The sequence below is a fragment of the Suncus etruscus genome, chromosome 1, assembly GCF_024139225.1.
Source record: "Suncus etruscus isolate mSunEtr1 chromosome 1, mSunEtr1.pri.cur, whole genome shotgun sequence".
Classification (NCBI taxonomy): Eukaryota; Metazoa; Chordata; class Mammalia; order Eulipotyphla; family Soricidae; genus Suncus; species Suncus etruscus.
This window is the reverse complement of record NC_064848.1, coordinates 204,061,849-204,088,515: the sequence shown is the minus strand read 5'-3', so window position 1 is coordinate 204,088,515 and position 26,667 is coordinate 204,061,849. Positions and strand designations below refer to the sequence as shown.

The following is a 26,667-nucleotide window of genomic DNA, read 5'->3' as shown; positions in this document are numbered from 1 at the left end:
ATCTCATAGCCCCAGAGATCAAGTTATCTGGCGCCACTCAGCCTCTCAGGGGAATCCAGTACCAAGGGCCAGAACCGGTGGCTTCGAAAGGATCAGAGATCCATTTGCATTGCAAATCCAGTGGGGACCAGGGCCAGGGTTCACTTTCAAAGCAAAATCACACACAGGGGACTTGAGAGTTGCCCCCCAGCCAACGTGCCCACCTCCCACCCTCTTCCCTCTGCGGTTCCCCCTACCCTCAGCCAGCGCCTGCCCAGGGAAACGGAAGGCAAAGATCCAGTTGTCAAGGAAGACACAAGCCCCGGGCGTTTTCAAGAAAACAGCTGAATTTTGGACCAAGTTCTTTACAGTGCGGTGCCCTGGCTCAGAGATGGGCAAGTGGGGCAGAAATGCAAAGGTGGCACCGCTGCCAGGGGAGAAAATCACATCCACTAAAATCAGGAAAAAGACCCTCCAAACCACTCCCCGCAAAATGATCACATGTCCTGGTGTGGAGCAGTTTTCAGCTTGTCCTTGATCCGCCCTGACCCTCATCCCCAGCAGGGTCCCATGGTCCTGGATTGTAGATGCCAACAATATCCCGGGTAGGGTGGCCTTGTTGGGGGTTAGGGAGCCGTTGAGGGGTGAATTTGGGGGGGGGGGACACCTGCTTTTTGATTGGGGCAGGATGGACACAGGCATTTTCCTGGAGGTAAGTTTAAAAGAGTACAGTTTTGAAGGAAATAAAACCAAGAAAAAAAAAATCAGATTCTCCTAAAGAGTAGATGTTGGTGCTGATTGGTGCATAGATTCGGGGGTGAGTGGGGGGTGGGTGGGAAAGGGGGCTCTGTGAGGTGCTCAGAGGTTACTGAAGAGTTCGTTTTTCTTGCTCCAGTCCATCTGCGGGGCTCGCTTGCAGCTGCGTTTCTGGTGCGCCCTCTCTTTGGCCACCGCCAGGGAGACGCTGAAGTCCAGGATGGGGTCCGAGGAGGAAGAGGAGGTAGACGAGGGGGCCGTGGCATCCTGTTTCGGGGGGCTGTCTTGGGAATTCAGCTGTGGAGAGGCGGAGAGGGGCCAGTGGGGCAAGTCAGCGCTGTGTTTCTCTCCCCCCCCCCAATTCCCAAAGCACCTCACTGCAGGTGGGGGTTAGTGGTTCCCTCCAGGCAGAGCTCGGATCACAAGAACTGAGCGTGGCCCAGCATGTGATCACCTCAAGCCGGCTGGTGTGCCAGGAGGTGGTTGGCCCGGGCAAGACCGGGCTTCCTGGCACCAGGGGCTGCCCCAGCTTACCTCCTCACTGGTGTCACTGGAGGCGGACCTCGCCAAGGCTGGCTTAAGGCTCTCGGTGGCTGGCTCCGCCGGGGCTACCGGAATGTTCTCCTGGCACCAGGAAAAGGGGTGTGAGTTGGCGGGGTGTAGGGGGAAGGGTAGGAGCTGGAGCCAGGAAGGGAAGGGCAGGGAGTTCCCAGGGAGGGGAGGTGTGAGGTTGGGGCAGGGTCCTTCCCTCTACTCCTGGGACCCCTCCCCATTCCAGTTTGGATCAAGGGTAGTCAGGTCCCGTCTCCAGTGGGCAGGACCATTAAGGATCACCCAGGATGCCCCTTTCCACAAGGTCAGCCCAATGGGGCCCTTTTGAGCTAGCAACTGAAGAGGGGGCATCCCAGATTGTGGGAACTGGAAGGTAGAAGGGGGTATACAGTCCCTTTGCTTGGCAGGAGGAACAAGCCTGAAAACACCCCTAGTTTCCTGGAGTCTCTATCTGCTGATGCTCAGAAATCACTCCTGGCAGGCTTGGGTAACCATATGGGATGCTGGGGATCGAACCCGGCTTGCTGCATGCAAGGCAAATGCCCTTCATGCTGTGTTATTGCTTCGCCTCTGGAGCCTACCTTTTAACTTAGATGAAGGCCCCCGAAATCTTGAAATCTGAACCCCAAAGTGGCCAAGAAGGGCCTTGGAGGACTCAGATGAGAATTCTGAGCCCCTTAAAATGGATGACAGGAACTCCCGTCTCCCACAGGACTGTTGGGGAAGGGTCTCTGGGCAGGCCCGCCATGCCAGCTCGGGGTGTGGGGGGGGGGTGTCCTGGTCTGGCATACAGCCCCTGCCCGGCCTCGCTGGCACAGACCCCGGCTTTCCTCTCTCTCCCTCGGCTTTGTTCTTCCAAGCCAGACTGCAAGGAGCAGGCTGGACACTGCTGCTCTGTTCTTGGGGGGAAGAATGGCCTCTTCTGTGCCTTGGGGCGCTGGAGGTGGAGCTCGTCACCCAGGATGGGGGGCGCAGAGGGGCCCTGGGGGCTGCTGGCACTGCCATGCCTTGGCACTCAGAAGCTTGGGAAGGACGTTTGAGAGGAGCCAGCCGACTGCCAGCTCTGCCCAGCCCCCCCCCCCCCCCCCCCCCCCGTCCCCCTTTCCCAGTCCTTGCAGCCCCATGAAGCCATAGGCTTTACCTTCCGGATCTCCCCGTTGGTGAAGGGTTCAGGCAAAGGACCTAGGGCAAGGGAGAAAGGGCAGAGGGTGAGTGGGGACACGCAACAGGCGGAGTGGGGGGTGGAGGGGAAATGACACACAAGGGGACAGCTGGCCCCACTGTTGATTATTTTGAAGTTTTTTGTATTGGGGCCATACTTCGTGGAACACAGGGTTTCCTCCTGGCTCTGCTCTCAGGAATCACTCCTGGCAGGCTTGGGGGCCCTTATGAGATGCCAGGGATGGAACCCAGGTCAGTCGCATGCAAGGCAAACGCCTTCCTGCTGGATTATCACTGGTTATTTTAGTTATTTCCAAGTTTTATATTTTTTGGTTGGGGGCACAGCAGGGAGGACGTTTTGCCGTGCACACAGTTAACTCAGGTTTGACACCCAGCATCCCATAGGGTTCCCTGAACACTATCAGGAGTAACTCCTGAGCACAGAGCCAGGAGTAACCTCTAAGCATTGCTAGGTGTGGCCCCAAAACAAAAACCAAACAAAAAAAAGTTGGAACAGCTGGGGCCAGACTATACAGTGAAGAAGGAAGGCGCTTGCCTTGGATACTGTCAGTCAACCTGGGATTAAGCCACGACACCACATATGGATCCCTGAATCTGGGTTCCCCGTCTGCACCCACATGGTCCCCAGCACCATGGATTTGGGGGTTTGGGCCACATCCATGGTGCTGGGGACCAGACTCTGGACTCCTGCAGGCCAAGTCTATGCTTAGCCCTTAGAACTTTCTCTCTGCCTCTATACCTGATATCATTTTTTTTTTTTGAAAAATTTTTTTGTTTTTTTTTTGGGGGGGACACACCCAGCAGTGCTCAGAGGTAACTCCTGGCTGGCTCAGGGGACCATATGGAGTGTGGATTCGAACCACCATCCGTCCTGGATCAGCTGCATGCAAGGCAAATGCCGTAATGCTGTACTATCTCTCTAGCCCTATACCTGATAATCTGAGGCCCTCCAGTCAACCCATAGAAGGGAGTACATAGCTAAAGGGTCCTAAACTCCAAAGCTGTCTATAGCTGTGGGTGCCACCGACTCTCCCCAGCCTCTGAGAGCAACTCTCTACAAGGGCATTTCTTCAGCCACTTTCACTGTGTGTGATTGACTCGGGGACAGCGCGGTAGTTACGGGATGGCCCTGAAATTCCAGGCTGTCTGCCTCACAGGCCCTGGGAAGCTCATTAGAGATTTGCATTGGGGGCCAGGAAGATGACTCAAAGGTCAGCCGTGCATGCTTTGCATGTGGCAGCTCTGGGTTCAATCTCTGGAAGGGCGTGGCCTACAAGCACCCAGATGTCTAATTACCCCAAAATAATCCTGATATTCTTTTTTTTTTTTTTCTGAATCCTGATATTCTTAGTCTTTTCTTTGATTTTTGGGGCTATACCTAGCAGTGCTCAGGGGTTCCTCCTAGCTCTGTGCTCAGGGAAACCCAATGGAATGCCATGGGATCGAACCCAAGTTGGCTGCATGCAAGGCAAACAAATGCCTTCCCGCTGTGCTATCACTCTGTCCCCTAAATTCTGATATTCTGATTGAGTGTGCTGGGGAGGTCCACTGAATCCCAAACACAGCCTCCTAGGGTTGGTCGGGCCAGGTGACAGCTGGCACCTGCCACAGCTGAGAGAGAAAATGCTCCCCAGTGCCAGAAAGCAGTGGGGTGGGCAGAGGGCACAGGGCAGAGTCCTGGGTGTGCCTTCCCTGTCAGCGTAAAACCCAGCGGTGGTGAGACATGGGCAGGAGCTGGCAAGAGCTGGGGACATGATGTGGGAGGGTGGGGCCTGTTCTGCCTTTGGGGACACAGCCTGGCTCTCAGGCGCCCCTGGCACTGAAGCAGAGAATGGATGATTGGGGGTTGGGGGGTGCTGTAGGCAAAGTGGGTCCTGTGTACCCCGTGTATAAGGGCAAGGCTAGTCTCCTTTAGGCCTCAGTTCCCCCCTCTGAATTTCCTAGTTTCCGTGAAACTTGGGGTACCAGGGTAAGAAGCATACTCAGGGGCCCGGAGAGATAGCACAGTGGCGTTTGCCTTGCAAGCAGCCGATCCAGGACCAAAGGTGGTTGCTTTGAATCCCGGTGTCCCATATGGTCCCCCGTGCCTGCCAGGAGCTATTTCTGAGCAGACAGCCAGGAGTCACCCCTGAGCACCGCCAGGTGTGGCCCAAAAACCAAAACCAAAACAAACAAACAAAAAAAAAAAATAGAAGCATACTCAGTTGTCTAGAAGTCTCCAAATGCTCCGTCCCTGCTTCCAGACAACCTCAGAACCTGCATCAGGGCCTCCTAGCTGGGGACAGAGATCTGCTCACCACCCACCACACCCCCCAGATACAAAACTAATCCCTGAGACACCTGAGTTCGGCCCCACCCACTGCAAAGTCCAAGGCTGCCCCCCACCCCTCCACAGAGTCTTCTCTGGGGGGAAAGTCCAGCCCTGCCTGCATGGGGCATAGGGGCCCTCAGGGGAACCCACAGGGTCTGGGTTTCCAAGGCAACCCAAGAGGGGCTCTGTGGGCTGGACTGTCCTGGCTCTGGTGGAAGCAGGAGAGTTAACTCTTTCCTGTGTGCTGCGCTGCTGGAGAAGTAGGGGGGCGGGGGGGGGGGGGGGAAGCTGGAGGAGCAGGACTGACAGGGGCTAACAGTGTGGTACTGACACCTGACACCGTCTCCCCACCTGCCATTGAGGCCCTGACATCCAGCCCACTTTCCCTTGCTGAGACCCGGCCCCACTCTTTCCTGCACCCCAAGTCCAGTTCTCCCCTACAGCCCCCCAGCCCTGCCCCTCAGCCCCACCCCATCCTGCACCAAACCTCAGGCCTCTCCAAGGGGAAGGAGAACATCGAGGAATCTAGTTTGTGGGTCTCACCATTAAGGTGCTCCTGGGCGGGGACCACTCTGCACTTCTTGAAGAACTCATCCGTTTCGGGGTCCACCACCAGAAGCTTGGTCTCGTCCCCGCCTGCCTTGATGGCCGACACCACATCCCCGTGCTGTTTCCCTTCCATGCAGACCCCGTTCACCTGTGGGGGCAGGTAGGGGGCAGCAGTTCACCCCTGATGGCAGTCTGAGGATACCAAGTTCCCCCCCAAACCCCCTGCAGGGTCCAAGACTGGGGTCAAGGGGGGACGCAGGACCCGAAGGACAAGCCAGAGAAAACATCCCTGGAGACTAAATAAACACAGCTGCAGCCCGACAGGGACAGGAAGATTCTGGAAGGCGGATTGGGGTCAGTCAGGGAGGGGTGCCTGGGGGGGCCTTAGTGGACTCTGGAACTAGAAAATTGGCCCAGCTGAGCTTCCAGCAACAGAGCCCTGACATGGAGAGTCTGGATCCTGCCCCAGGCCTGGGGTTCATGGGGTTCCCCATGGAGAGTAGAGCTAAGGACACTGTGGGGGGGGCATGTCCGACTGCCAGGCTCAGGCTCTGTCTCACCTCCCTCTGTCTGTGCCTGGCACCGAGGCCACTGTCGAGGTGAATCACGGGTTCTGAGTTGTCTACTTGGGGAGAGGCACCCATGGGGGTGGGGGTGGGGCAGGGATGAAGTTGGTCCCCCCACACCCCAAATCTTCTTGCTCTTCCTTCCCTTCTAGGACCCTCCCCATGTTCCCTTCCCTTAGCCCCCTCCTCCTCCACCTGCCAGATCCCTCTGTCCAACTGTCCCTCCTTCCATCTGTCAGAAATATCCCCCTGACCTCCCTGTGTCTGCCAGAGATCAAAAGGGGAGGGTTTGGGGGGTCTGGCATAGAGGGAGGGTCTGGGTAGGGGGCTGGTGTGGAGGCTGCTCAGAGGCAGGGCTGCCTTTACCTCCACAATGCGGTCCTGGGCACGCAGCCCCGAGGCCTCGGCGGGCGAGCTGGCATCCACGGCTCGGATGAACTGGCCAGGCCTGGACTTGTCACTGTGCAGGTTGAAGCCATACCCGTTGGGGCCCTTCTTCATGGCACATAGGCGAGGCCGAAGCTCGGGCTAGAGAGAGAGGGACCAGGTTGTTCCCCAGTGTCCTTTCCTGCTCTGGGGTGACTCAAGTTTGTTCCCACCGCAAGCTAATCTCAAGAACTTTGAGGGGCAACGTGGGGGCAGCGGGGACCCCAGTTCCGGCCCAGCCCTGGGCACATCTATTATCTTTCCTGGTAAATGAGGGGGGACACCCCCACAGGGCCTCAAGACTCTTCCCTTTCTGCTACTTCATTTATTATGGTGACTTTTCTTTTGGGGGGCAGTATTAGGTCACCCCGACAATGCCAGGGATCAAACCTGTCCCAGGACCATCTCTCTAGTAGCCCATTGTGGCACCCTAATGCTCCTCCCTAATGGCTCAGCCGGTCCCCTCATCCCTTACAGCCCTGCCAGCCAGGCTGAGGCCCCCAGCCCTGGGTCCCACACCCATTGGTGCCCCATTTTTTTTGACAGCAAGCGAAGCAAAAAATAGGTTTGTGAAAACTGGGCGGTGGGTTTACAGGCAAGGCCTTTCCTTCCCCCATGGCTGCTGGTACTCCCTCTCCTCCTCACAGACCTAGTCAGGAACAGAACAGGACATATCTCTGCCAGAAGTGAGGCTGTACCAGCTCAGGGCAGAGGCAGTGACAGGACCAGAGTCTGCCAGCTTCCCCCACCCACCCCCCACTAAGTAGGGGGAGCTCTGGGTAGAAGAGGGCACCATGGGAGCTGGTCCAGAGAGGCGACCTCCTGACAATGGTGGACTGCTGAGGGTCCAGCTCTAGCATCTGGTTCTACCATCTGTGACCTCTTGGTTCTACCATCTGTGGCCCGTTGGCTCTATCATCCTGTTCTACAATTCTTGACCCTTTGGCTCTACCATCTGTGACTCATCGAATCTAGCACTTAGAACACTTTGGCTCTAGCACCCGTGCTCCATTGCTCTAGCATATGGCCTACCATCTGGGACCCACTGGGCTCTAGACTCTGATTATATCATCTACGACCCTTTGGCTCTATCATCTGTTTGCATCATCCATAGCCATACCAACTTTGATCCTTTGGCTCTACCATCTGGTCCAGCCACTTGCAACCCATTGGCTCTAGTATCTGGCTCTAGCATCCAGGACCCCTCCAGCTATACAAGTCAGCTGCTGGGCCTTTGTCTACAGCACAGGTTTCCACACAAAGGAAAGGAATGTGGGTGGGACCAGCACTAAGCTGGGAGTGTCAGGGCTGATACTGGTCCCCCACTATCATTTATTTCCCCAGACTGGGCCAGGCACACCCCCTGTCCCCCCATAGGCCAGGCAATAGCACCCACTGAATGGGGGAATGGAAGAATTTCCTTCTCCATGGCTGACTGGGTTGTTATAAAGCCATCATGGGGAGGGTGGGTGGGACCCAGCCTCACAACACCTCATCCACCAGCCTGGTGCAGTGCCCAGACAAGACACTTCCCACTGTGCCAGTAGGTGAAAGGTGGCATTAAACAGAGAAAGGAGATGCTAGGGCGTGGGGTACAGGGCTTAGTTGCCCTGCAACCCCCACCCCCTGCTGGGAACTGAGGAGGGGACAGGGAGAGTGCCCAGGCCTCGCCTCAACTTGCTGGTCCTAGGAGGAGCTGTGATAAATGGGCAAACTCAGGGAAGACTGGGCCCCAACTTCTGATTTGGGGAGCTTTGCCCAAATGCTTTAATGCCTAGCGGGCTCTTTCTGAGGATTTAGGGAGGATTGGGGTGCTTGCTGGGCCTCACAGCCTGGACTCAGATGGGGAAACGGGTGAAGCAGCATTTCTCCTAAGTTGTCCTGGTAGGCTTCTGGGGGATCCCAGAGCCACCAGGGATCCAGCACCCCCACAGTCATGGGGAAGGGGTCTTGTTCAGGTGAAGTTTCCTTTCCTCCCGCCAGCTAGCTGCCCAATCCCCCCCCACCCCACAGGCCCTAGGGAGCCGGAACTGGTCTGACCAGTCTCTGCTCGGGCTGGCCAGCTCACTGTCACCCTGAAAAAGTGGGGGGGGGGGTGGAGAGGAAGAGGCAGCCCCTGGCTCAGAGCCTCCTGGCACTCCTGCTGGTCACCAGCCTTCCACCATGGGGAAACAGTCCAGGTGAGGCCCAGGGTCTTCCAGCACTGGGGGCTGCCCCACCCCTGCCAGCTGGGAGACCTCCGTGTATAGTGGGGTCCCAGCTGGGAGCTGCTGCTGGGGGTTGATGGGGGCAGGGGAGGCCTGGTGATAGGGATGACTCTGGGGAGGTTCCTCAAACGTCACCCCATGAGAATGGCAGGGAGATATGGGAGACTGGTGGGGCCCAGCAGGGGTGGTCAAACTCTGAGATATGAGTGGAGGAGACCCACAGTTTGAGCCTCACTTCCAGCCATAAGGAAGGGGGTAGTGGGGAGTTCAGAACCCCCCCCCCCAAGGAAGGGGACAAACAGGAAGTCTATGTCGTTTGTTTTCTGGCACTCAGAAACCCCCCGCAGAGTCCCATGTCCTGTCCGGCCCCTTCCTCCCCAAGTACCCTGCTTCATCTGGGAAAGAGGGGTTCCCCCTCTTCCCACAGGGAAACGGGCCTCTTTCCCTGCCTCCAGGGGTGTTCCGGGGTGCTGCTGACTCAGCCCATCGGGAAGCCCGGCCCAGCCTGGGTGGAGGCTGGAGGGGCAGGAGGAGTCCTGGGGGACCTGCTCCTGCGACTTCATGGGTGTTGGGGTGGGGGGAACAGAGCCCCAGAGTCTGTTCAGAGCCTGGGGAACCCCTGTCCCACCCCCAGAATCTGATGGGTGGAGAGTGACCCAGGATGGGGGTGGAGAGGGGACAGGAAGGAGGAGGGACCATTTCTCCAGCCCAGCTGCTTCCTTGGGGTTGCTTCCTTGGGGCAGTGAACCCCGGGGTGTGGGGGGGAAGGATGTCTCCCCCATCTTCCTGGGCCCCACCCCAAGTGGCCGCCTAGTCACCTCCACCCCCGCAGCCCAGGATCGGGCACGGAATTCAATAGGCACCACCTGGAGCGCGGAGGGGGGGGGAGAAAGTCGATATCCTAATCCCAGAGTCTCTGGGGAGCAGTGGGGGGCCCACGCCCCATCGGGGCCCAGCCCTGCCTGCCCCAGCTGATGCCATGGTGATGGGCCCTATAGAAACAGTCTGGCAGCCTTCCCGCCAACCGGCAAGGGGGCAGTGGACAGTGTGTGGCATAAAGGTTTGTGCAACGCAGCAGGGGGTCCTGGTGCCCCACTTGTACTGGGAAATGAGTGCCAGGGTGGGGGTGCACAGCACAGCCTGTACATTCCATGGGACGGGGGTGGGGGTGTCCTGGCCCACTGTCCTTTGCAGCAGCGGCTGCTGGGAAAAGACACAGGCCACTGGCCCGAAGCCAGAGCTCAAGGTGTTTCTGCCTCACCCAAGGTGAGGGACAAAGGGCAGGGACTCTGTCCCCCCCCCCCACCCTGGGCTGTGTCCTCACGGCCCAGCTGAAGCTTCAGTCCACTTTGGGGGTGCCTCCTGGCTCCCCTGAGCTTGCATTTCCCTTTCTAGGAAGGGGCTTTCTTGGCCCATGCCTCACGCATAGAGCCTCTCCCTTCTGGCTGTCTCTCCTGGTGCTGGCCAGGGAGGGCCCTGCCGGACGGTCCATGCAGGTCAAACCTGGGTTGGGCAGGCCTGAGACGGGGCGGGCTGGTACGTGAGCTGCTGCCCTGGCTGAACCCCCGTTGCTTGTGAGTCCCCTCCTCCCATATCTCAGAGTTTGACCACCTCCCCTGGGCCCCACCAAAAGGTCCTCTGCAGGGTTTTGCAAGAGTTTGAAGTTGGAGTTCCAAAAGCACCGACATTTATGATGGGACAGGTGCTGTGCCAGGGGACAGTGCATTTTCTTTCTTTTTTGGGGAGACATTTAGTTTTTTGTTTTTTTCTGAGACCTCACCAAGCAGCCCTCATCGACCTGCTTCTGTACTCAGAAATCACTCCTGGCAAGATCGGGGACCTTTTGGGATGCTGGGGGATCAAATCTGAGTTGGCTGTGTGCAAGGCAAACGCCCACCCAGCTGTGCTATTCTTCCTCCCCCCTCCCATTCAAGACTCTGTGCTTGAGGGACCAGACACAATGCTGAGAATCAAACCCAGGTCAGACATGTGTGTGCTAGGCAGAATGCACCTTAACTCACCTCTGAACTAGCTCACTGACTCTTGGATTTTCTATGTAAATCTACACAGAGGGTCCTCTTGAATGAGAGGACCCAGGGTCTCTCTGATACCAAAAACGTCAAAACAACAACAAAAATAAACAACAAAAACCCATATCCAAACATTTCACCCCAAAACAGAAAACCCTAACCACAAAACAAGCTGAAAAACACACACACCGAAATCTAACCTTGGGCTGGTTTCAGAGAGGAAAGGCAGGTGTGGGTCCAGAGAGTGAAGGGACATACAGCAGGCAGAAAGGGGAGGGAGGATTTGAACTGAGAGCCAGAGCAGGGATGTGGACCAAAGCAGAAATTCAGTGGAAGCAACGAGTAATTTCCTAGTAGCCATTTTACAAAGGCAAACAGGAAGAAAAAGGAATCTTTTCTTGGTTTTGGGTGGTGCTGGGGATCAAACACAGGCTCTCATACAGCCTCCTACCCCCAAATTACTTTTTTGTTTGTTTGTTTTTGGGCCACACTTAGCAGTGGCGCTCAGGGGTTATTCCTGGCTCTGTGCTCAGAGATCACTCCTGCCAGGCTCAGGAGACCACATGGGATGCCAGGGATCGAACCCAGGTCTGTTCCAGGTCTGCTGCATGCAAGGCAAACGCCCTATTGCTGTGCTATCATTCTGTCCCCCACCAAGTACTCTTTTTTTTTGGATTTTGAGTCACACCGGCCAGTGCTCAGGGGTTGCTCCTGGCTCTATGCTCAGAAATCACCCCTGGCAGGCACAGGGGACCATATGGGATGCCGGGATTTGAACCAACGACCTTCTGCATGAAAGGCAAATGCCTTACCTCCATGCTATCTCTCCGGTCCCCCACCAACTACTCTTAATGCCCTATTGAGGTGATTAAAATAGTAGCATTTCTGGGGCCAGAGAGATCGCATGGAGGTAAGGCGTTTGCCTTTCATGCAGAAGGTCATCGGTTCGAATCCTGGTGTCCCATATGGTCCCCCATGCCTGCCAGGAGCAATTTCTGAACATGGAGCCAGGAGTAACCCCTGAGCACTGCCGGGTGTGACCCAAAAACCACACACACACACACACACACACACAAATAGTAGCATGTCAACCTATACGTCTTTTTTTTTGGGGGGGGGAGTTGTTTTTTTGGGCCACACCTGGTAGCACTCAGGGATTACTCCTGGCTCTGAGTTCAGTAGGCCACGTGGGATGCCAAAGACTGAGCCTGGGTTGGCCCCATGCCAGGTAGGCACTTTATGCCTTTATCAGATGTGCTATCTCTCTGGCCAATGAGTCTTTTGTTTTGTTTTGTTTTGTGGCCACACCCGGCAATGATCAGGGGTTATACTCCTGGCTCTGAACTCAGGAATTCATACTGGTAGTGCCAGGGATCAACCCTACATATGTAAGCTCCTGTCTTGCTCTGGCCCCCTTTGTAAGGTCCTTTTTAAAAATTATGAATGGAGGGGGCCAGAGTGATAGCACAGTGGGTAGGGCATTTGCCATGCATGCACAACCGATCCAGGTTTGATCCCCCGCATCCCATATGATCCCCCAAGCCAGCCAGGAGTGATTTCTGAGTGCAGAGCCAGTAGTAACCCCTGAGTGCCACCAGATGTGGCCTAAAAACCCAAAACAAACAAAAATCATGAGTGGAGGGCTGGAAGGAGAGTAGGTGAGATGATGGGCACGAGGAAGTCTTATCTTGGGGTTGACCCTGGTTCATCACCCCCACTTCCTAAGTGCACTGCTGGGTGTGGTCCACACTGCAATTAAAAGTTATTAGTGGAATGGAGCAATAGAACAGCTGAGTTCAGAGACAAGAGTGCTCTGAGTGCCAGCGGGTGTGGCCCCAAACCAAGAAATAAAAAACAACCAAAATTAAACAAATTATTACATTGGGGCTGGCGTGATAGCACAGCAGTAGGGCATTTGCCTTGCAAGCTGCTGACCTGGGATAGACCAGGGTCAGACCTGAGTTCGATCCCCAGCATCCCATACGGTTCCCTGAACCTGCCAGTAGTGATTTCTGAACAGAGAGCCAGGAGTAACCCCTGAGCGCCACTGAGAGTGGCCCAAAAATCAAAAACAGTCTCCTGAGCTTGAAGCCTCTGAAGCACTGCTGGGGATGCCCCCCCCCCCAAAAAAAAAACAACCAAAACTGTTAGTGGAGTATTTCCCAGTGGAATATTTGTGATCTGTGCTATTGCAGGGGCATTTGGGCTCAGATTAGTGTGTTTTGGTGCTCAAGGGCGCATGTGACCGGTGGGTGTCCAGCCCGGGGTTGCTGGCCTGGTGAGTCCTCATCCCTTTGTGGGTTGAATCTCGCCACCCTAATCTAAACTCAACAGGAGAAGAGGTGGGCGGCTTCACCCCCAGGAAGTTAGGTTGCTGGTCCCATTTCTAACTTTGGGGAATCCAAATACCACGGAGGTGTCAAAGTTGAGTTTTCCTCCCCCATGGTCAGGAGAAGGCTCCCAAGTCAAGGTTAGGCTCTGCGGGACTGGGGAGGGGGGACACCCCAAGGTCAGGCAGGGCTAGTTCTTGAAACCCTGCAATGCAAAGGAACAGAGTGTACAATTGGTTCCTCTGATGGGTTGGAACGTCCCACAGCCCGGATGCCTGAGCTGTGAGGGCCAGGGGACCCTGAGCTGGACAGACCCTCAGGGGTAGAGCCAGTTCTGAAGCCCACCTGGCAGGGGTGAACGAATGTGGAGGCCCTGGAGTGAACTGGGGTTTAGCACACCTCATGCTCTGGGGCTCATGGGCTGGGGTACCCCCAACAAATGTCTTGTCTTGGGGGCCCTGTGGGTGGATGAGGTTGAGCACGCATCACATTGGGGTCCCCCTACTAATACAGGGACAAAACCATGCAGGGAGGGGAGCCAGGCATTGAGTGCTGGAGTCTGGTCGGTCCGAACACTGATGAGCACTGTGGACTGAGTCTCCTTCCCTGGACAGGCCGTGCAACCCACCAGGATTGAGAACTCTGAACACTCTAAACTGACTACTTCACCCTGATTTCTCAGAGCTCCCTCTCATTCCCAGTGATGGGATGGGAAGTCTGGGGGAGTAAGGGACTGGATCCCCTAGTAGACATATGGGAACTCCCCCCTTCTGTCCCCAGCATCACCCACAGATTTACTGCCTTGCCTACATTCAACAGGGGAGCAGACCCTGGGTACCTCCAGATGATGACTAAAGGAGAGAAAAGACCACTCCTCATGCCTTCCCAGCCCACCCCACCCCTTGGCCAAACCTGTCTGTTCTGTCCCCCACAAACACACAATGTCTGCAGTGGTCGAGACTGACTCTGAACAATGAACTCACAGGCCCAGAAAGAGGCTAGAACTTACTGGCTATTCTGGTTGGTTCCAAGGCCCAAATCATCTTTTTCTTTCTTTGTTTATTAAATTTTTGGACCATACCCAGCAGCGCTTACTCCTTGCTCTGTGCTCAAGAAATACTTCTGGTGGTGCTTGGGGGACCCTATGAGATGCTGGGGATTGATGGTGGTGTGCAAGATGGCAGATGCCCTCCCTGCTGTGCTATTGCTACAGACCCGTATCGAGTTTATTTATGTATTTATTTATTTATTTTGTCACACCTGGCAGCGCTCATCCTGGTTCTACACTCAGAACTCACTCCTGGCAGGCTCTGGGGACCGTATGGGATGCTGGGATTTGAACTGGGGTTCGTCCTGTGTTGGCCACGTGCAAGACATATGCCTTACTGCTGTGCTATTGCTTCGGCCTCCTAGAATTTTTGTTTTTATTTATTTTTCCAGCCACATCCGGCGGTGCTCAGGGGGTTCCACTCCTGGCTCTGCGCTCAGAAATTACTCCTGGCAGACTCAGGGGACCATATGGGATACCGGGGACTGAGCCTTGGTTGGCTGTGTGTAATGCAAACGCCCTCCCTGCTGTGCGATATCTCTGGCTTCCTTGCCATCAAAATTTTAACTGGAAGATTCTGGCAGGCCAGAGCAGGTGGGGGGCAGCTCCCACCTGGATCCCCATGACAGGAAGTTTTCCCAATACCAGCAGTCCAGGTGTGCCGGGCTCGGTGCCAGGAACCAGCAGGAGCTCCTAGCCTGTTGAGGTTCCTTTCATTCATTCTTTCATTCATTCATTCATTCACTCATACATTGGGACACCACTACCCAGCCCCTCCCTGCTCCATGCTAAACACAGCTGGGCTTATAAACACCCCCATAAAACCCAGATGGTGCCCCGAGAGGCATGAGCAGAGAGATGATTCAATCAGCGGAGGAAGAGAGGACTTGGGTGTTGGGGACGATGGAATTAGAGGGTCCCTGGGAGCAACCAGAGGGGTGTCGAGGCCAGGCGGTGGGACATAAACTTCTCTAACAAATGACCACTGATGGATCCTTTTCTGGGGACCAGGCTACACTCACCCCAAAAGAACCAAGACTAGCTGCCCAACTGGCAGGCGTGGGACAACCATGGCGAAGTATGTGTGTGTGTGTGTGTGTGTGTGTGTGTGTGCGTGTGCCCTAAACTTAAGGCTGAGTCCGCCCTTCTTGCCCTGTGCCCCAGTCTGTCCTTGCTTGATGTCTCCCCAGGATCCCAACAGTGGCCACCACCCCCACTTACACAAGAGGAAGTAGAGACTTAAGAGGAGGTGAAGAAACTCAGCCTGGGCTGCTCATCTGGCTCCACTGAACTGGCTCCGGCTTGCCCACATGCCTGGCACCAAGCTCAGAGTTTAGGGAGCAGGACTTACTTGGGGGGCAAGCCTGTCGGTAAGGATATGGGTGGGATGAGCTTCCATCTCCTCCTAGGACCAAGAGTCCGGACACTCTATACCCTCTAGTGCTTCTCAAAGGGGCTGACCTTCCTGAGTGTGATGCCAACTGTTCCCCACGCTGGGCTCTGCGCTGGGCATTAACACTTTATTCACCGAGGAAGGCAGAGTCAGAGCAAAACAGACAGTAGAAACAGACCTCAATGACATGCTTCTATAAGGGGAACCCAAATGATAGCATAGCAGGGAGGATGCCTGTCTTACACAGGGCTGACCTGGATTCGATCCCCAACATCTCATAGGGTCCTGGCACCACCAGGAGTGATCCCTGATTACAGTTAGGAGTAAGCAAGCCCTGAGCACTACCAGGTGTGACCCCCCCCCCCCCAAACAAAACAAAATAAGCTTCATCTAAGAGAGGATGCTTATGTTCAGGGATGTTCTGTGTGGGAGGTAGGATTTGGGGAGTCCCTGAACAGCCATCCTGTTAGTGTTTTTAGACTCTTCATCCTAAGAGGACAGACAGAGCAGGGCTAATTTTTTTTTTTTCCTAAGTTGGGGGAGGCCTGGATACAGGAGTGCAACTTGGCACCAGAGGGGACTCTGGACTCTAGGGAAGGCGGATCTCACCAGAATCTGTGCCCGTGTTTGGTGGGGGCAGAGCCAAGATTCAAGACCTCCTAGGACATTGGGCTGGAGTGGTAGCACAGCGGGAGGACCCATAGAATCCCCTAAACCTGCCAGGAGTAACCCCTGAGCGCCGCTTGGTGTGACTCAAAACCAAAACTAAAACCAAACAAAACAAGATCTCCTAGGACTTGCTTGTAGGGCTAAAACGCCTCCTCTCTAATGTCACAGTTGCCCCCCCCACCCTGGGGTGGGGGACATCCATGATGCTGTGCCCCCTCCAGGCAGGCAGAATTCCCAGTATCTGGTTTTAGATACAGGTGTCAGATCCTGGACTCCAGCAGAGAATGGGGGTGGTGGTGTATTTGTTCAAGCTACCACCTTATCCCCCTCTTCTCCTCTGGGCACTCAGCAATCAACCCCAAAGGGAAATGGGAGTGGCTGGAGAGACTAACTTGGGGGTTCTGGGGAGGTGCAGGGGCATCCTTGGGGCCAAAGTCCACAAGGAAAAGGGGAATGAGAAATCGATGCCCTAGGGTCAAAGTTTGAGTCCGGTCCTTGCCCGGGGTCAGAGGTTGGCTCCCTCCCTGTGGATGCCCCAGTGCCCAGCCCCTGCCATGCTCCGAGCCCTCCCCCCTTGCAGGTGCCCTTGTGCCCACTTGGCAGTGGCAGGAAGTGGCAGCCCTGGTGATCCTGGCACCCACCTCAGGTTCCTGGTGACCTCATTTCCTCCACTTCCACCCAACCCGTTGGAGGGGCCTGAGCCATAGTGTGTGGCAGACCTGGGTTTGATCCCTGGCATCCCATATGGTCCCCAAGCCAGCCCGGAGTGATTTCTGAGTGCAGGGCCGGGAGGAACCCCTGAGCACCGCCAGATGTGGCCCCCAAACAAAAAAAATACATTCAAACAGGTGGTTCCCCCCCAGTCACTGCACCCCCAAGTTAAGCCCTGGGGAGCCTTTTCTCTATTTGGGGTCGGGAAACATGGGCCATACATACATAGCCACTTTGGGGGCCCAGGGAGGGCCAGGCATCCCTTTCCACAGCCTGAACCCCTCACCCTACATTCTGGGGAGAGGGGGAGGGGGGCACACAGCTCTGCTTTTGCTCTAGCAAACAGAGACCAGCCTGCTGGCTCCCAGGAGGGGGCCACTCCCTAGGGCTCCTGATACCAGCCGGTGCTTATTCCTCACATTCCAGAGAACCATAAATTCTTCGGAGGTGTGGGGGAGACGCCCCCCCCCTTGCCTCCTCCTTCTCTCCACCCCAGCTGTGAGGCTTCCTCTCCGTTTCTTAGAAGTCACCCCAGACCCGCCAAGGATGAAGTTCAGCAAGTCGGAGTTAATGATACACAGATACACATGCCAACAGGCTGGGGGGAGGGTATGGTGGTTTTTTTTTTTTTTGGGGGGGGGGAGTCTGCGGCTGGGTGACCCCTTTCTCCCAGCTAGGAGCTCCCTGGCTACTATATAACTTTATTTGGGGGGGGGGGCAGGGAGGGTTGGACCACCCCACAAAGGTGCTCAGGGTTCTGCACTGAGGGATCACACCTAGCAGGGCTGTTGGGGTGACTATATGGGGTGAGGGGGGCATTGAACCTGGCTCTGCTGTGCTCAAGGCAACCCCCATACCCGTTGTCCCCTCTCTCCAGCTGCAGCCCTACAACTTTCTGCAGTGGGGACGGTCTCACACCTCTCACCCTAGCTTGGGCTTCCACCCCCAAAGGGGCCTTGGAGGAAGCTGTGGGATGGAGGTGGGTGGGAGAGACAACATGTTTCCCCCCCCCCCCGCAAAAAAACCGTTCAGAGAGGTGTCAACAGAGCTGAGCAAAAAGTGGGGGGGGGGGCTGCTGGTCAGAGAAATAGCATGGAGGTAGGGCATTTGCCTTACATGCATAAGGATGGTGGTTCGTATCCCGGCATCCCATATGGTCCCCCGAGCTTGCCAGGAGGGATTCCTGATCGCAGAGCCAGGAGTAACCCCTGAGCACAGCCGGGTGTGACCCAACCCTCCCCCAAAAGTGGGGGACTGTTCTGCACATCAAATCCCAAAGACCAGATGTCCTTGCAGCCAAGTCTCTCAGGGTGGATATAGCCTGGACTGACTGGGAAGGAGGTGGTGGGTGGGTGGGTGGATGTTGCTGGGGTCCCCCCAAACCGGAGCCCCCCAAAACCCAACATTGCCAACGTGTCACAGGCGTCGGGTCCGTCCCTCGGAAGAGAGAGTGAGGATCGGGGCTGGTTTTCTGGGGCGCTGGGGTGTCCCCTAAACAACTTCCCTCTTTTCCAACCCCGCCAACCCACGACTCAGACTGACCCGCTCCGGGGGGCGCTTCTCGGGCGCGCCATCGGGCAGCTCCTGGGGCTCGGCGGGGGCGCTGGGGGGTCCGTCGGGGGCGCGGGCCCGGAGGCCGAGCTTCTGCAGCCGGGCGTCGGCTTCGGGGTCGACCACCAGCAGGCGCACGGCGTCGGGGGCGGCGCGGATGCGGCCCACCACCTGCTGGTGCGTCTCCTGCTCCACGTTGTCGCCGTTCACCTCCACCAGCCGGTCTCCCGCCAGCAGCCCCGCCTTCTCGGCCGGCGAGTCGGGCTCCACCAGCCGGATGAACTGGCCCAGCTTGCCCTTCTCCCCGTGCAGGTGGAAGCCGTAGCCGTTCGGGCCCTTCTCCAGGCAGCACAGCCGGGGCAGGGGCTCCCCCGAGGCGGAGGCCGCCGAGTCGCCGCTCATCGTGCTCCCCGGAGATCGGAGACGTCGGCTCGGCAGGAGAGGGGAGCCGGGCACCGGGGCGCGGATCCGATCGCTCCGAGGCTCCGCGGTTCTCCGAGCAGCTGTCAACGGAACGCGGTCGAGAAGCGCGCGGCGTCTCCGCCTTCCAGATCCCGCCCCTGGTTCTTATACTTGGGGGCGTGGCTACAAGGAGGGTGTGGCATCCGGATGGCCAATCAGGAGTCGCGGGGCGGAGGGTGTGGCGTCCGGGCGACCAATCAGGAGCCGCGGGGCGGGGCCCGCGCCTGCGGGTGAACGCCCTCGGCCAATCGGAGGGCTCCGGGGGCGTGGCCACCGCGCTGGGCCGGCGTCCCGCGGCGGGAGAAGAAAGGACTCAGGAAGTGGAGAAGTGTTTGTTAGTTTCCCAGCCAGTGGACTGAGTTGGGGCGGCGGGTGGGGCGCGTTCTAGGCTGGGGTGCCCTCCAGCTTTGGCTCACCTGCTGGCTGAGATCTCGGAGTGAATTGATCCCGACCTTCAGAACCCCTGCCTTTTTTTTTTTAATTTTTATAAATTTTTAGACCACACCCTCGATGTTCTAGGGCTAACCCCCTGAGGTTGCACCAATTGGGGTTCCAGGGTTCATGTTGTTTTCCAGGCCAGAACCAGGCTTGATTAGTTGGGACCCTGGCTCGGCCTTCTTGACCTCTCAACTCCAGGTTCAGGACCCCCTAATTTTTTTTTTTTTCTGTAGGAAGGAGTCATGCTTGGTGGTGCTCAGGGGAGGTGGAGCTCCTGGGAGTCTAACCTGGTGGTGTGTGTGTGGGGGGGGCTTTGAGGTGAGGGGGCCCGAACAAAAGCTTCTTGCAAGCAAGCATGTTCGTTGAACATGGTGAATTCTCCCTTGTCTTGAATTCCAGCTTTTTTTTAAAAAAAATTTACCCTACGTTGAAATTTTATTTTCATTAGTTTAAAATGTAAGAGAAGTGAAGGGGTCTAGAGTAATATCTGCATATGTACAGAATTAATTACACCCACCACCAAAAAAGAAAAAAGAAAAAAAAAAGAAATTTAAGACCCAGCAAAATAAAGGTAGGTATCTTTTTGTTTTGGCTTGTGATTTTTGGGTCACACCCGGTGGCACTCAGGGGTTACTCCTGGCTCTGTGCCCAGAAATGATTCCTGGAAGCTCGAGGGACCATATGGGATTCTCAGGATCAAACTTCAGGTTGGCTGTGTGCAAAACAAACGTGTGCTCTGGCTTCAGAGCAAAGGGTGGTCTTTTTAGGCTACTGGTCTTTTTCACTAGAGAAAGAGAAAATAAACATTAGGACTTCAAGATAAGCCTTCTTGGGGGCCAGATGATAGCACAGTGGGAGGGCGTTTGCCTTGCACTCAGCCAACACAGGAAGAACCCCGGTTTGAACCCTAGGCATCCCATATTGTCGTCGTCCCCCCCCCCAACCTGTTAGGAGTGACTTCTGAGTGCAGAGCCATGAGTAGTAACGCCGCCGGGTGTGACCCAAAAACAAAAAACAAAACAAAATAAAAAGATAAGTCTTTTTTGGGCAGGAACAATAGTACTTCAGCCACCTGGGTTAGATGCCTGGCACCCTATATGGTCTTCCAAGCCCAGTGACCCCTGATAAACCTTTCAACTCCCCTGTCAAAGAGTTGGCCGCCCCCAAAGGAGGGGATGGGAGCAGCCTGAAAGGTGGAGTGCCCAATTAGGGACATGGACCAGCTGAGGCACAGAGGAATTGGGCAGCCAAGGAACACTTCAAACCATTTCAAACCTTCCCACCTCTTCCCGCTCCCCCTTTCTCCTTTCATCCCTCCAAACAGCAGAGAACAGGTAGTACTTTCCAAAATATTTCGATTTAATTCGGCAAACACAAAAGCTAGAAGCCCCAAGCAGCCACCGAGACTGGGTTGCCCGCAACCCAACCCCACCACCCCACTACTTCGGAGAACCTGGCGAGGTCGGACACCGCCCCGAGACACAGGCTGGACCCGCTGGGAGAGCAAATGCAAGACTGGGGGCTTGCTGGCTGTCCCGAAGGGAGACCAGGAGTCTAGGGGCTCGGGTGCAGTGACCTGGAGGATCCTGCCGGGGTCCCAGAGCTGAGGGCAGGGCTTGGAGGACGGAGGACTTTACCCTGACCTCAATGCACCCGGCTTTAGCTCGCAGGTTTTTTCTACAACTTCAGGATTGTTTGCAGCTCCCTAACAGGATCCCCCGAGGCAGATTAAGTCCCCTTGGCCTCTTCCACCGGCCACCTCCCTCAGCCTAGTTTTTTTATGCCTTATCTCTCTCCACCTCCGGGAAACTCCAGAGCTCTTTGGAGTAACCCCGGGGGGTTGCATACCTGGGCTGTGGCAGGTGGACAAGGCTGTGTGACCTTAGGGATCTAAATTACAGATCCTATATCTTAGATCCTATATCTACAGGCTGAAAGGTGCAGAACTGCGGGTGGGTGTGGGTGAGGGATCTAAAGTCCAGAAAATGGAGCCAAAGGTTTCCAAGTGCCCTAAGGTGTTTTTTTGTTTGTTTGTTTGTTCTGTTTTGTTTTGTGTGTGTGTGCTAGAGGTGAAGGGGATACATTCGCCTCCCCAAAGCAGGTGTGTATGTTAGACGAGCCAGCCGGTCACCCCAGGCTGTGCTGCTCCTCTGCCCTCTCCAGGGTGAGGGGTAGCTGGGTCTCCAGACTTCCACATTCCCCGCCTCTTCCCCGGCTCCTACACTTCTTGGAAAAGCCGGTTCCCCAAGGCTTGGCGGGCCCTGCCTTTCCCCAGCTGCCCTCTTCCCCCACTGCCCAGAGCCCCAGCACCCCCTGGTGCTGAGCTGCCGCAATACCAGCCTCCTCCCGGTTCCCTGGAAGACCCCCCAAATTTTAGAAGGTAGAAAGGGCACGCTCATATGGGATATTTGGATTTCCGGTGCCTGCCTATTATTTGGCTATTAAGTTATGCCTCAAAAAATGAAATATAGGGCTGGAGTGATAGCACTTCGGTAGGGCGTTTGCCTTGTACGTGACCAATCCAGGAAGGACCTGGGTTCCATCCCTGGCATCCCATATGGTCCCTGGATCCTGCCAGGAGTGATTTCTGAGTGCAGAGCCAGGAGTAACCCCAGAGCGTCGCTGGGTGTGGCTCCAAGACAAAATAAAACAAATATATATATATATATATATATATATATATATATATATATATATATATATATAAATGGGGAAGAGGCGATAGGTTAGCGGGGAGGGGGGGTTTGCCTTGCATGTGGCTGTCCCAGGTTCAATCCCCGGCCTCCCTCCCATAGGATCCCTGGAGCCTGCCAGGAGTGATATCTGAGCACAGAGCCAGGAGTAAACCCTGAGCACCTGGGCCAGGTATGGCCCCAAACCTAAAAGCAAACAAAAGAAAAAGTAAATAAATATTTCACCTTCCCCCCAGGGGATGTTAGGAAGCTCTAGGAATTCGGGCAGCGGGCTGGGGGATATGCTGGACACTGCTCCCCCCCACCCCAATTCCCTCCCCATTAATGTGCAGCAGCTTAGAATAGACTGGGTCTGCGGAGGAACTGGCAGCAGCATCCTGTGGCCCTTGGAGCCTCGTCTCCGGCCCTGGGGAGTGGGTGGGTGGGTGGTTCACACGAAGGAACAGCAGCTGGGTCGCTTTTTTTGGGCTTCCACATAGTCCCGGATCTGGAAACTGGGTTCATCTATATGGGCCTGCTGGAAGGCTCTGTGCTTGAGTTCCCTTCAGGAGGAAGATTCAGTGGGGCATGGTAGAGCAGGAAGGGCTGAACCCCGACCTCCCTCCTAGGCCCCTCACTCATGCCATCAGACCTCAGAATGCAATGAATGCATGTACTTGGGTCCTGGGGCAGCCCTCCCAACCCCCCATGGCGTTGGCAGCTGACCTTCCCCTCATGGTGCATGCACCCCCTATTCCCCAGCTCACTTGGCAATGGCCAGGAACGCCAGCTCCACATTCATGCCCGTCTTGGCGCTGGTCTCCATGAAGGGGACTCCGTACTCCTGCCAGAGAAGATCTGTCTTTAGTGCTCCCTTCTCCCCCATGCGCCCCAGCCCGCCTGCCCCCACCCCATCCCTGCCTGTCACTCACCCTGGCCAGCATCTCGCCGTCCTCGGACCGGACCACCCTTTCACTGCTCACATCGGCCTGTCAAGCCCAGATGAGTCATGTGAGAGGGCAGCCCCTGGACCCCGCGCCTGCCCCTGCTGGCCTCGCTGTTTGCCCCTGGAGTAGCCCCCGTTCTCCCTCTGCTGATGGCCTGCGGTATTGCGGCCTGTGCTCCAGGCTTGTTTTTTTTTTTTTTTTTTTTTTTTTTAGTTTTTGGGTCACATCCAGAGGTGCTCAGGGGTTCCTCCTGGCTCTGCGCTCAGAAATCGCTCCTGGCAGGGATGCCGGGAATCAAACCAGGGTCCATCCTGTGTTGGCCGAGCACAAGGCAAACGCCCTACCACTATGCTATCTCTCTAGTCCCAGGAACCTTTTTTAAAAAAATATCTATCTATCTATCTATCTATCTATCTATCTATCTATCTATCTATCTATCTATCTATCCATCCATCCATCCACCCACCCACCCATCTATCACCCACCCACCCACCCACCCACCCACCCACCCACCCACCCACCCACCCACCCACCCACCTATCTATCTATCTATCTATCTATCTATCTATCTATCTATCTATCTATCTATCTATCTATCTATCTATCTATCTATCTATCTATCTTTTTGGCCCACACCCGGCTGGCTCTGCTCAGAAATCTCTCCTGGCAGGTTCTGGGGACCATGTGGGATGCTGGAAATCAAACCAGGATCTGTCCTGGCTCAGCCACATGCAAGGAAAACAAACGCCCTATTGCTGTGCTATCAATCTGGGTTTTTGCTTTTTCTGGCGTAATTTACTCGATTTCCAGCCCACTGTGGGTGGCGCTCAGGGCTGACTCCTGTGGGATGCCGGGGATAGAACATGGGCTGACTATGAACAAGGCAAGTGCCTTACTCTATTGCATCAAACCCTCAGGGACTTCTCTCCCTGACCTTCAGGCAGTGAACTGGGCTCTGCAGGGGGGCTGGGCTGGGCATGTGCACCAAAGAGAGGGCTGAAGCCTTCAAGCTGCAGCGGTGGAGAAAGATGCCCAGCAGGTGGCACTCACCTTGTTACCCAGTAGCATAATCACCACATCTCTCTGGGCATACTCGTGAATCTCAGTGAGCCAGGCCTGTGGGAGAGAAGGGGCTGAGCCAGGCCGTTCTCCTCCCTCTCACTCTTCTTTCCTTCCCTTCTTCTATGGGGTTATCCCAGCTTCCTGCCTGCTCCCCTCCCACACTGATGCCTTGTGCATTCTTGCATCTTTGTTCTGACCTTTCTGGTCTCCTCAAGCCCTCAAGCAGTAGCTATCCATTCTATGGGAGGGCAGAGATGGCAAAAGTTTTATCTCATCAAGCCAGCAGGAAGTCTCTGTGCTTTTATTTTTATTACTATTCATTTTTGATTTTTGGGCCACATCCAGCAGTACTCAGATGTTACTCCTGGCTCTTCACTCAGAAATGACTCCCGACAGGCTTGGGGGACTCTATGGGATGCTGGGGATTAAACCCAGGTCTGCCTTGGGTCGGCTGCTTGTAAGACGAATGTTCTACCACTGTGCTATTGCTCCGGCCCACTCTCTGTGCTTTTAAAAGTCATATCAAGGCATAGACTTGAAAAGAAAAAAAATCTGTGCTCGATTGGTGATGTCTGCACTGGGCAGGTGAGTGAGACCACCCACTTCTATCGTGTTGATAAGCTATCTAGTAATATCTCTTAGGAGACCCACCTCAGTGTTGTGTGTGGACCTAACCTGTCCTTCTTCATTCTCACTTTTGCTCCCTAAGGGACCACAGGACCGAGTAACTGGTTCTGTGTGCCTAGGTCCCCATTCTTAAAGTCAGGTTGGATTATAGAGTCTTCTCTTTTTTGTGTGTGTGTGGTTTTTGGGTCACACCCGGCAGTGCTCAGGGGTTATTCCTGGCTCCAGGCTCAGAAATTGCTCCTGGCAGGCACAGGGGACCATATGGGATGCCGGGATTCGAACTGATGACCTCCTGCATGAAAGGCAAACGCCTTACCTCCATGCTCTCTCTCCAGCCCTAGAGTCTTCTCTTTGGGTTCTCCCAGAAGTCTATGGGGGATAATTGCACAGGGCGGGGAGCAAGGACTTTCTGAACCCTTTGTTATGAAATGTACTTGAGCCTGAATCATAGATGGGTTGGGTAGCACCAATATACACCAGCATGCCATTTGCTTCCAGGCCAATCTGGTCTCCAGCAGTCGTTGATTTATTACTTCTGAGTCATGTCATGGCCTTGTAGGGATCATTAGGGGCTCTCTTCTTCCTCCCTATCCCCCACAAGAAGCAACTATAGCCCTGGTGGGTCAGCCATGGCAGGTAGGGGTGAGGCCACCTACCCTGATGTTGTCGAAGGAAGATTGGTTGGTGATGTCATACAGCAAGAGCAAGGCTGAAGGGGGAGAGAGAGATCACAGAGGAGTTTGGGGGCGGCACTGGGGTGTGGCCAGAGGGTCAGGGGGGCTTTGGAGGATGCATGTGGTACTTACCCTGGGCATCTCGATAGTAAGCATGGGTGACACTGCGGAATCTCTCTTGCCCTGCTGTGTCCCAGATCTAGGAGTGGATGGACACAGGATGAGAAGGAAGCGGTGTACAGGGCGGTGCTGGGCAGGGGACACCCCGATGGGGCGTGAGAACTGAGTGGGAAGGCAGAACTGTTTCCTTTCTTCCATTCCCATGGCATTCTGGGGCTGCTTCTTTGTTTATTTGTTTTTATTTTTGGGGGGACCACACCCGGCTGTGCTAAAGGGCTGAGTCCTGGCTTTGAGCTTAGGGATCACTCCTGGAGGATTCAAGGGACCCTATGGGGAAAGACAAGAGCCCTCCTGTCTGTCCTGTCTCTCCATTCCTCTAGGGCTACATTTTTTTTGGGGGGGTGTCATACCTGGCGATCCTCAGGGGTTAGTCCTGGCTCTTGTTCAGGGGTCATTCCTGGCAATCTTAGGGGATCCTATGGGATGCTGGATATCAAACCTGGGTTGGCTGTATACAAGGCAAACACTATTGCTGTGCTATCACCCCAGCCCCTGGGGCTGCTTTTCATGGAGAGTTCCAGAACCTTCTTTCTCTGGAGTAGCTCACGATGACCCAGAAACACCATGGAGAGGACCGAAGGTGCCCTAAGAGCTACATCTGGAGGCATTTTGAGCTGCTTTTGAGGGGTGCGAGGTGCCTGGGAACTGCTTTCTTTCTGCATATATCAAACAAGCAAAACCTCATTTCCTCTGGGGCCCACAGGAAATTACCCCAGCCTTGTGGTTCGAGGGTTCAGGTGGGGAGTGGGGGCTGGTATCTTTGTCCCCTTCTGACCCTCCTGTGGTCTTACCTGCAGCTTCACCCTCACTCCGTCCACTGTGACCACCTTGTTCTGCAGGAGAAGAGAGAGAGGTTGGATGCCTGATGTAGGCAGCCAGGTTTGCTTTCTGCCCCTTGGAGACAGACTTAGGGTGTGGTGTCCCCTGATATCTCATCCAGATCTCCTCCCACCCCGTTCACGGAGCAGCTCTTTTTGCCAGGGTGAGGGGGATATGCTTGGCTCAAAAGAGGCACCCAGATGGGCATTGAGAGAGCGTGATCCCTCTTTCTTTCTTTCTTTCTTTTTCTTTCTTTCTTTCTTTCTTTCTTTCTTTCTTTCTTTCTTTCTTTCTTTCTTTCTGTCTTTCTTTCTTTCTTTCTTTCTTTCTTTCTTTCTTTCTTACTTCCTTCCTTCCTTCCTTCCTTCCTTCCTTCCTTCCTTCCTTCCTTCCTTCCTTCCTTCCTTCCTTCCTTCCTTCCTTCCTTCCTTCCTTCCTTCCTTCCTTCCTTCCTTCCTTCCTTCCTTCCTTCCTTCCTTCATTTCTTTCATCACTCCTGGGCCCAGAGCTATAGCACACAGCAGGG

The 26,667-nt window shown here is 55.3% G+C and overlaps 4 protein-coding genes across 9 annotated transcripts in view; 2 read left to right on the top strand and 2 right to left on the bottom strand.

Moving 5' to 3' along the window:
• Window positions 1-26,667, top strand: part of FADS6 (fatty acid desaturase 6) — a 1,183,177-nt gene that overhangs the window by 109,497 nt on the left and 1,047,013 nt on the right. The gene's annotated exons all lie outside the window — the stretch shown is intronic.
• The window catches only part of HID1 (HID1 domain containing), a 994,098-nt gene that overhangs the window by 172,228 nt on the left and 795,203 nt on the right, over window positions 1-26,667 (top strand). The gene's annotated exons all lie outside the window — the stretch shown is intronic.
• NHERF1 (NHERF family PDZ scaffold protein 1) lies at window positions 309-18,786 on the bottom strand. Its single transcript, XM_049769654.1, has 6 exons — window positions 18,252-18,786; window positions 6,262-6,423; window positions 5,324-5,477; window positions 2,429-2,469; window positions 1,270-1,359; window positions 309-1,032 (listed from the first exon to the last, which is right to left on the bottom strand). The coding sequence occupies exons 1-6, from the start codon at window positions 18,660-18,662 to the stop codon at window positions 838-840; spliced, it is 1,053 nt and encodes a 350-aa protein (XP_049625611.1). The 5' UTR covers window positions 18,663-18,786; the 3' UTR covers window positions 309-837.
• The window catches only part of RAB37 (RAB37, member RAS oncogene family), a 42,170-nt gene continuing 37,364 nt past the window's right edge, over window positions 21,862-26,667 (bottom strand). For all 3 annotated transcript variants that reach the window (XM_049769736.1, XM_049769744.1, XM_049769747.1), the window contains 7 exons: window positions 26,114-26,155; window positions 25,275-25,341; window positions 25,125-25,177; window positions 23,830-23,895; window positions 22,765-22,821; window positions 22,600-22,676; window positions 21,862-22,395 (listed from right to left, as the gene is read on the bottom strand). In XM_049769736.1, coding sequence (XP_049625693.1) covers window positions 22,284-22,395; window positions 22,600-22,676; window positions 22,765-22,821; window positions 23,830-23,895; window positions 25,125-25,177; window positions 25,275-25,341; window positions 26,114-26,155 — 474 coding nt within the window. In that variant the 3' untranslated portion in view covers window positions 21,862-22,283. The remainder of the gene's footprint in view (window positions 22,396-22,599; window positions 22,677-22,764; window positions 22,822-23,829; window positions 23,896-25,124; window positions 25,178-25,274; window positions 25,342-26,113; window positions 26,156-26,667) is intronic.

Excerpts from the sequence above, each read along its gene's own strand:
- NHERF1 (XM_049769654.1), bottom strand. The coding sequence starts at position 18,662 with ATGAGCGGCGACTCGGCGGCCTCCGCCTCGGGGGAGCCCCTGCCCCGG. Across the intron at positions 6,424-18,251 it reads AGAAGCGCCCCCCGGAGCGG|CCCGAGCTTCGGCCTCGCCT; the intron begins GTCAGTCTGAGT and ends CTCTCTCTCTAG. Across the intron at positions 1,033-1,269 it reads CCAGTGACACCAGTGAGGAG|CTGAATTCCCAAGACAGCCC; the intron begins GTAAGCTGGGGC and ends GCCTCTCCACAG.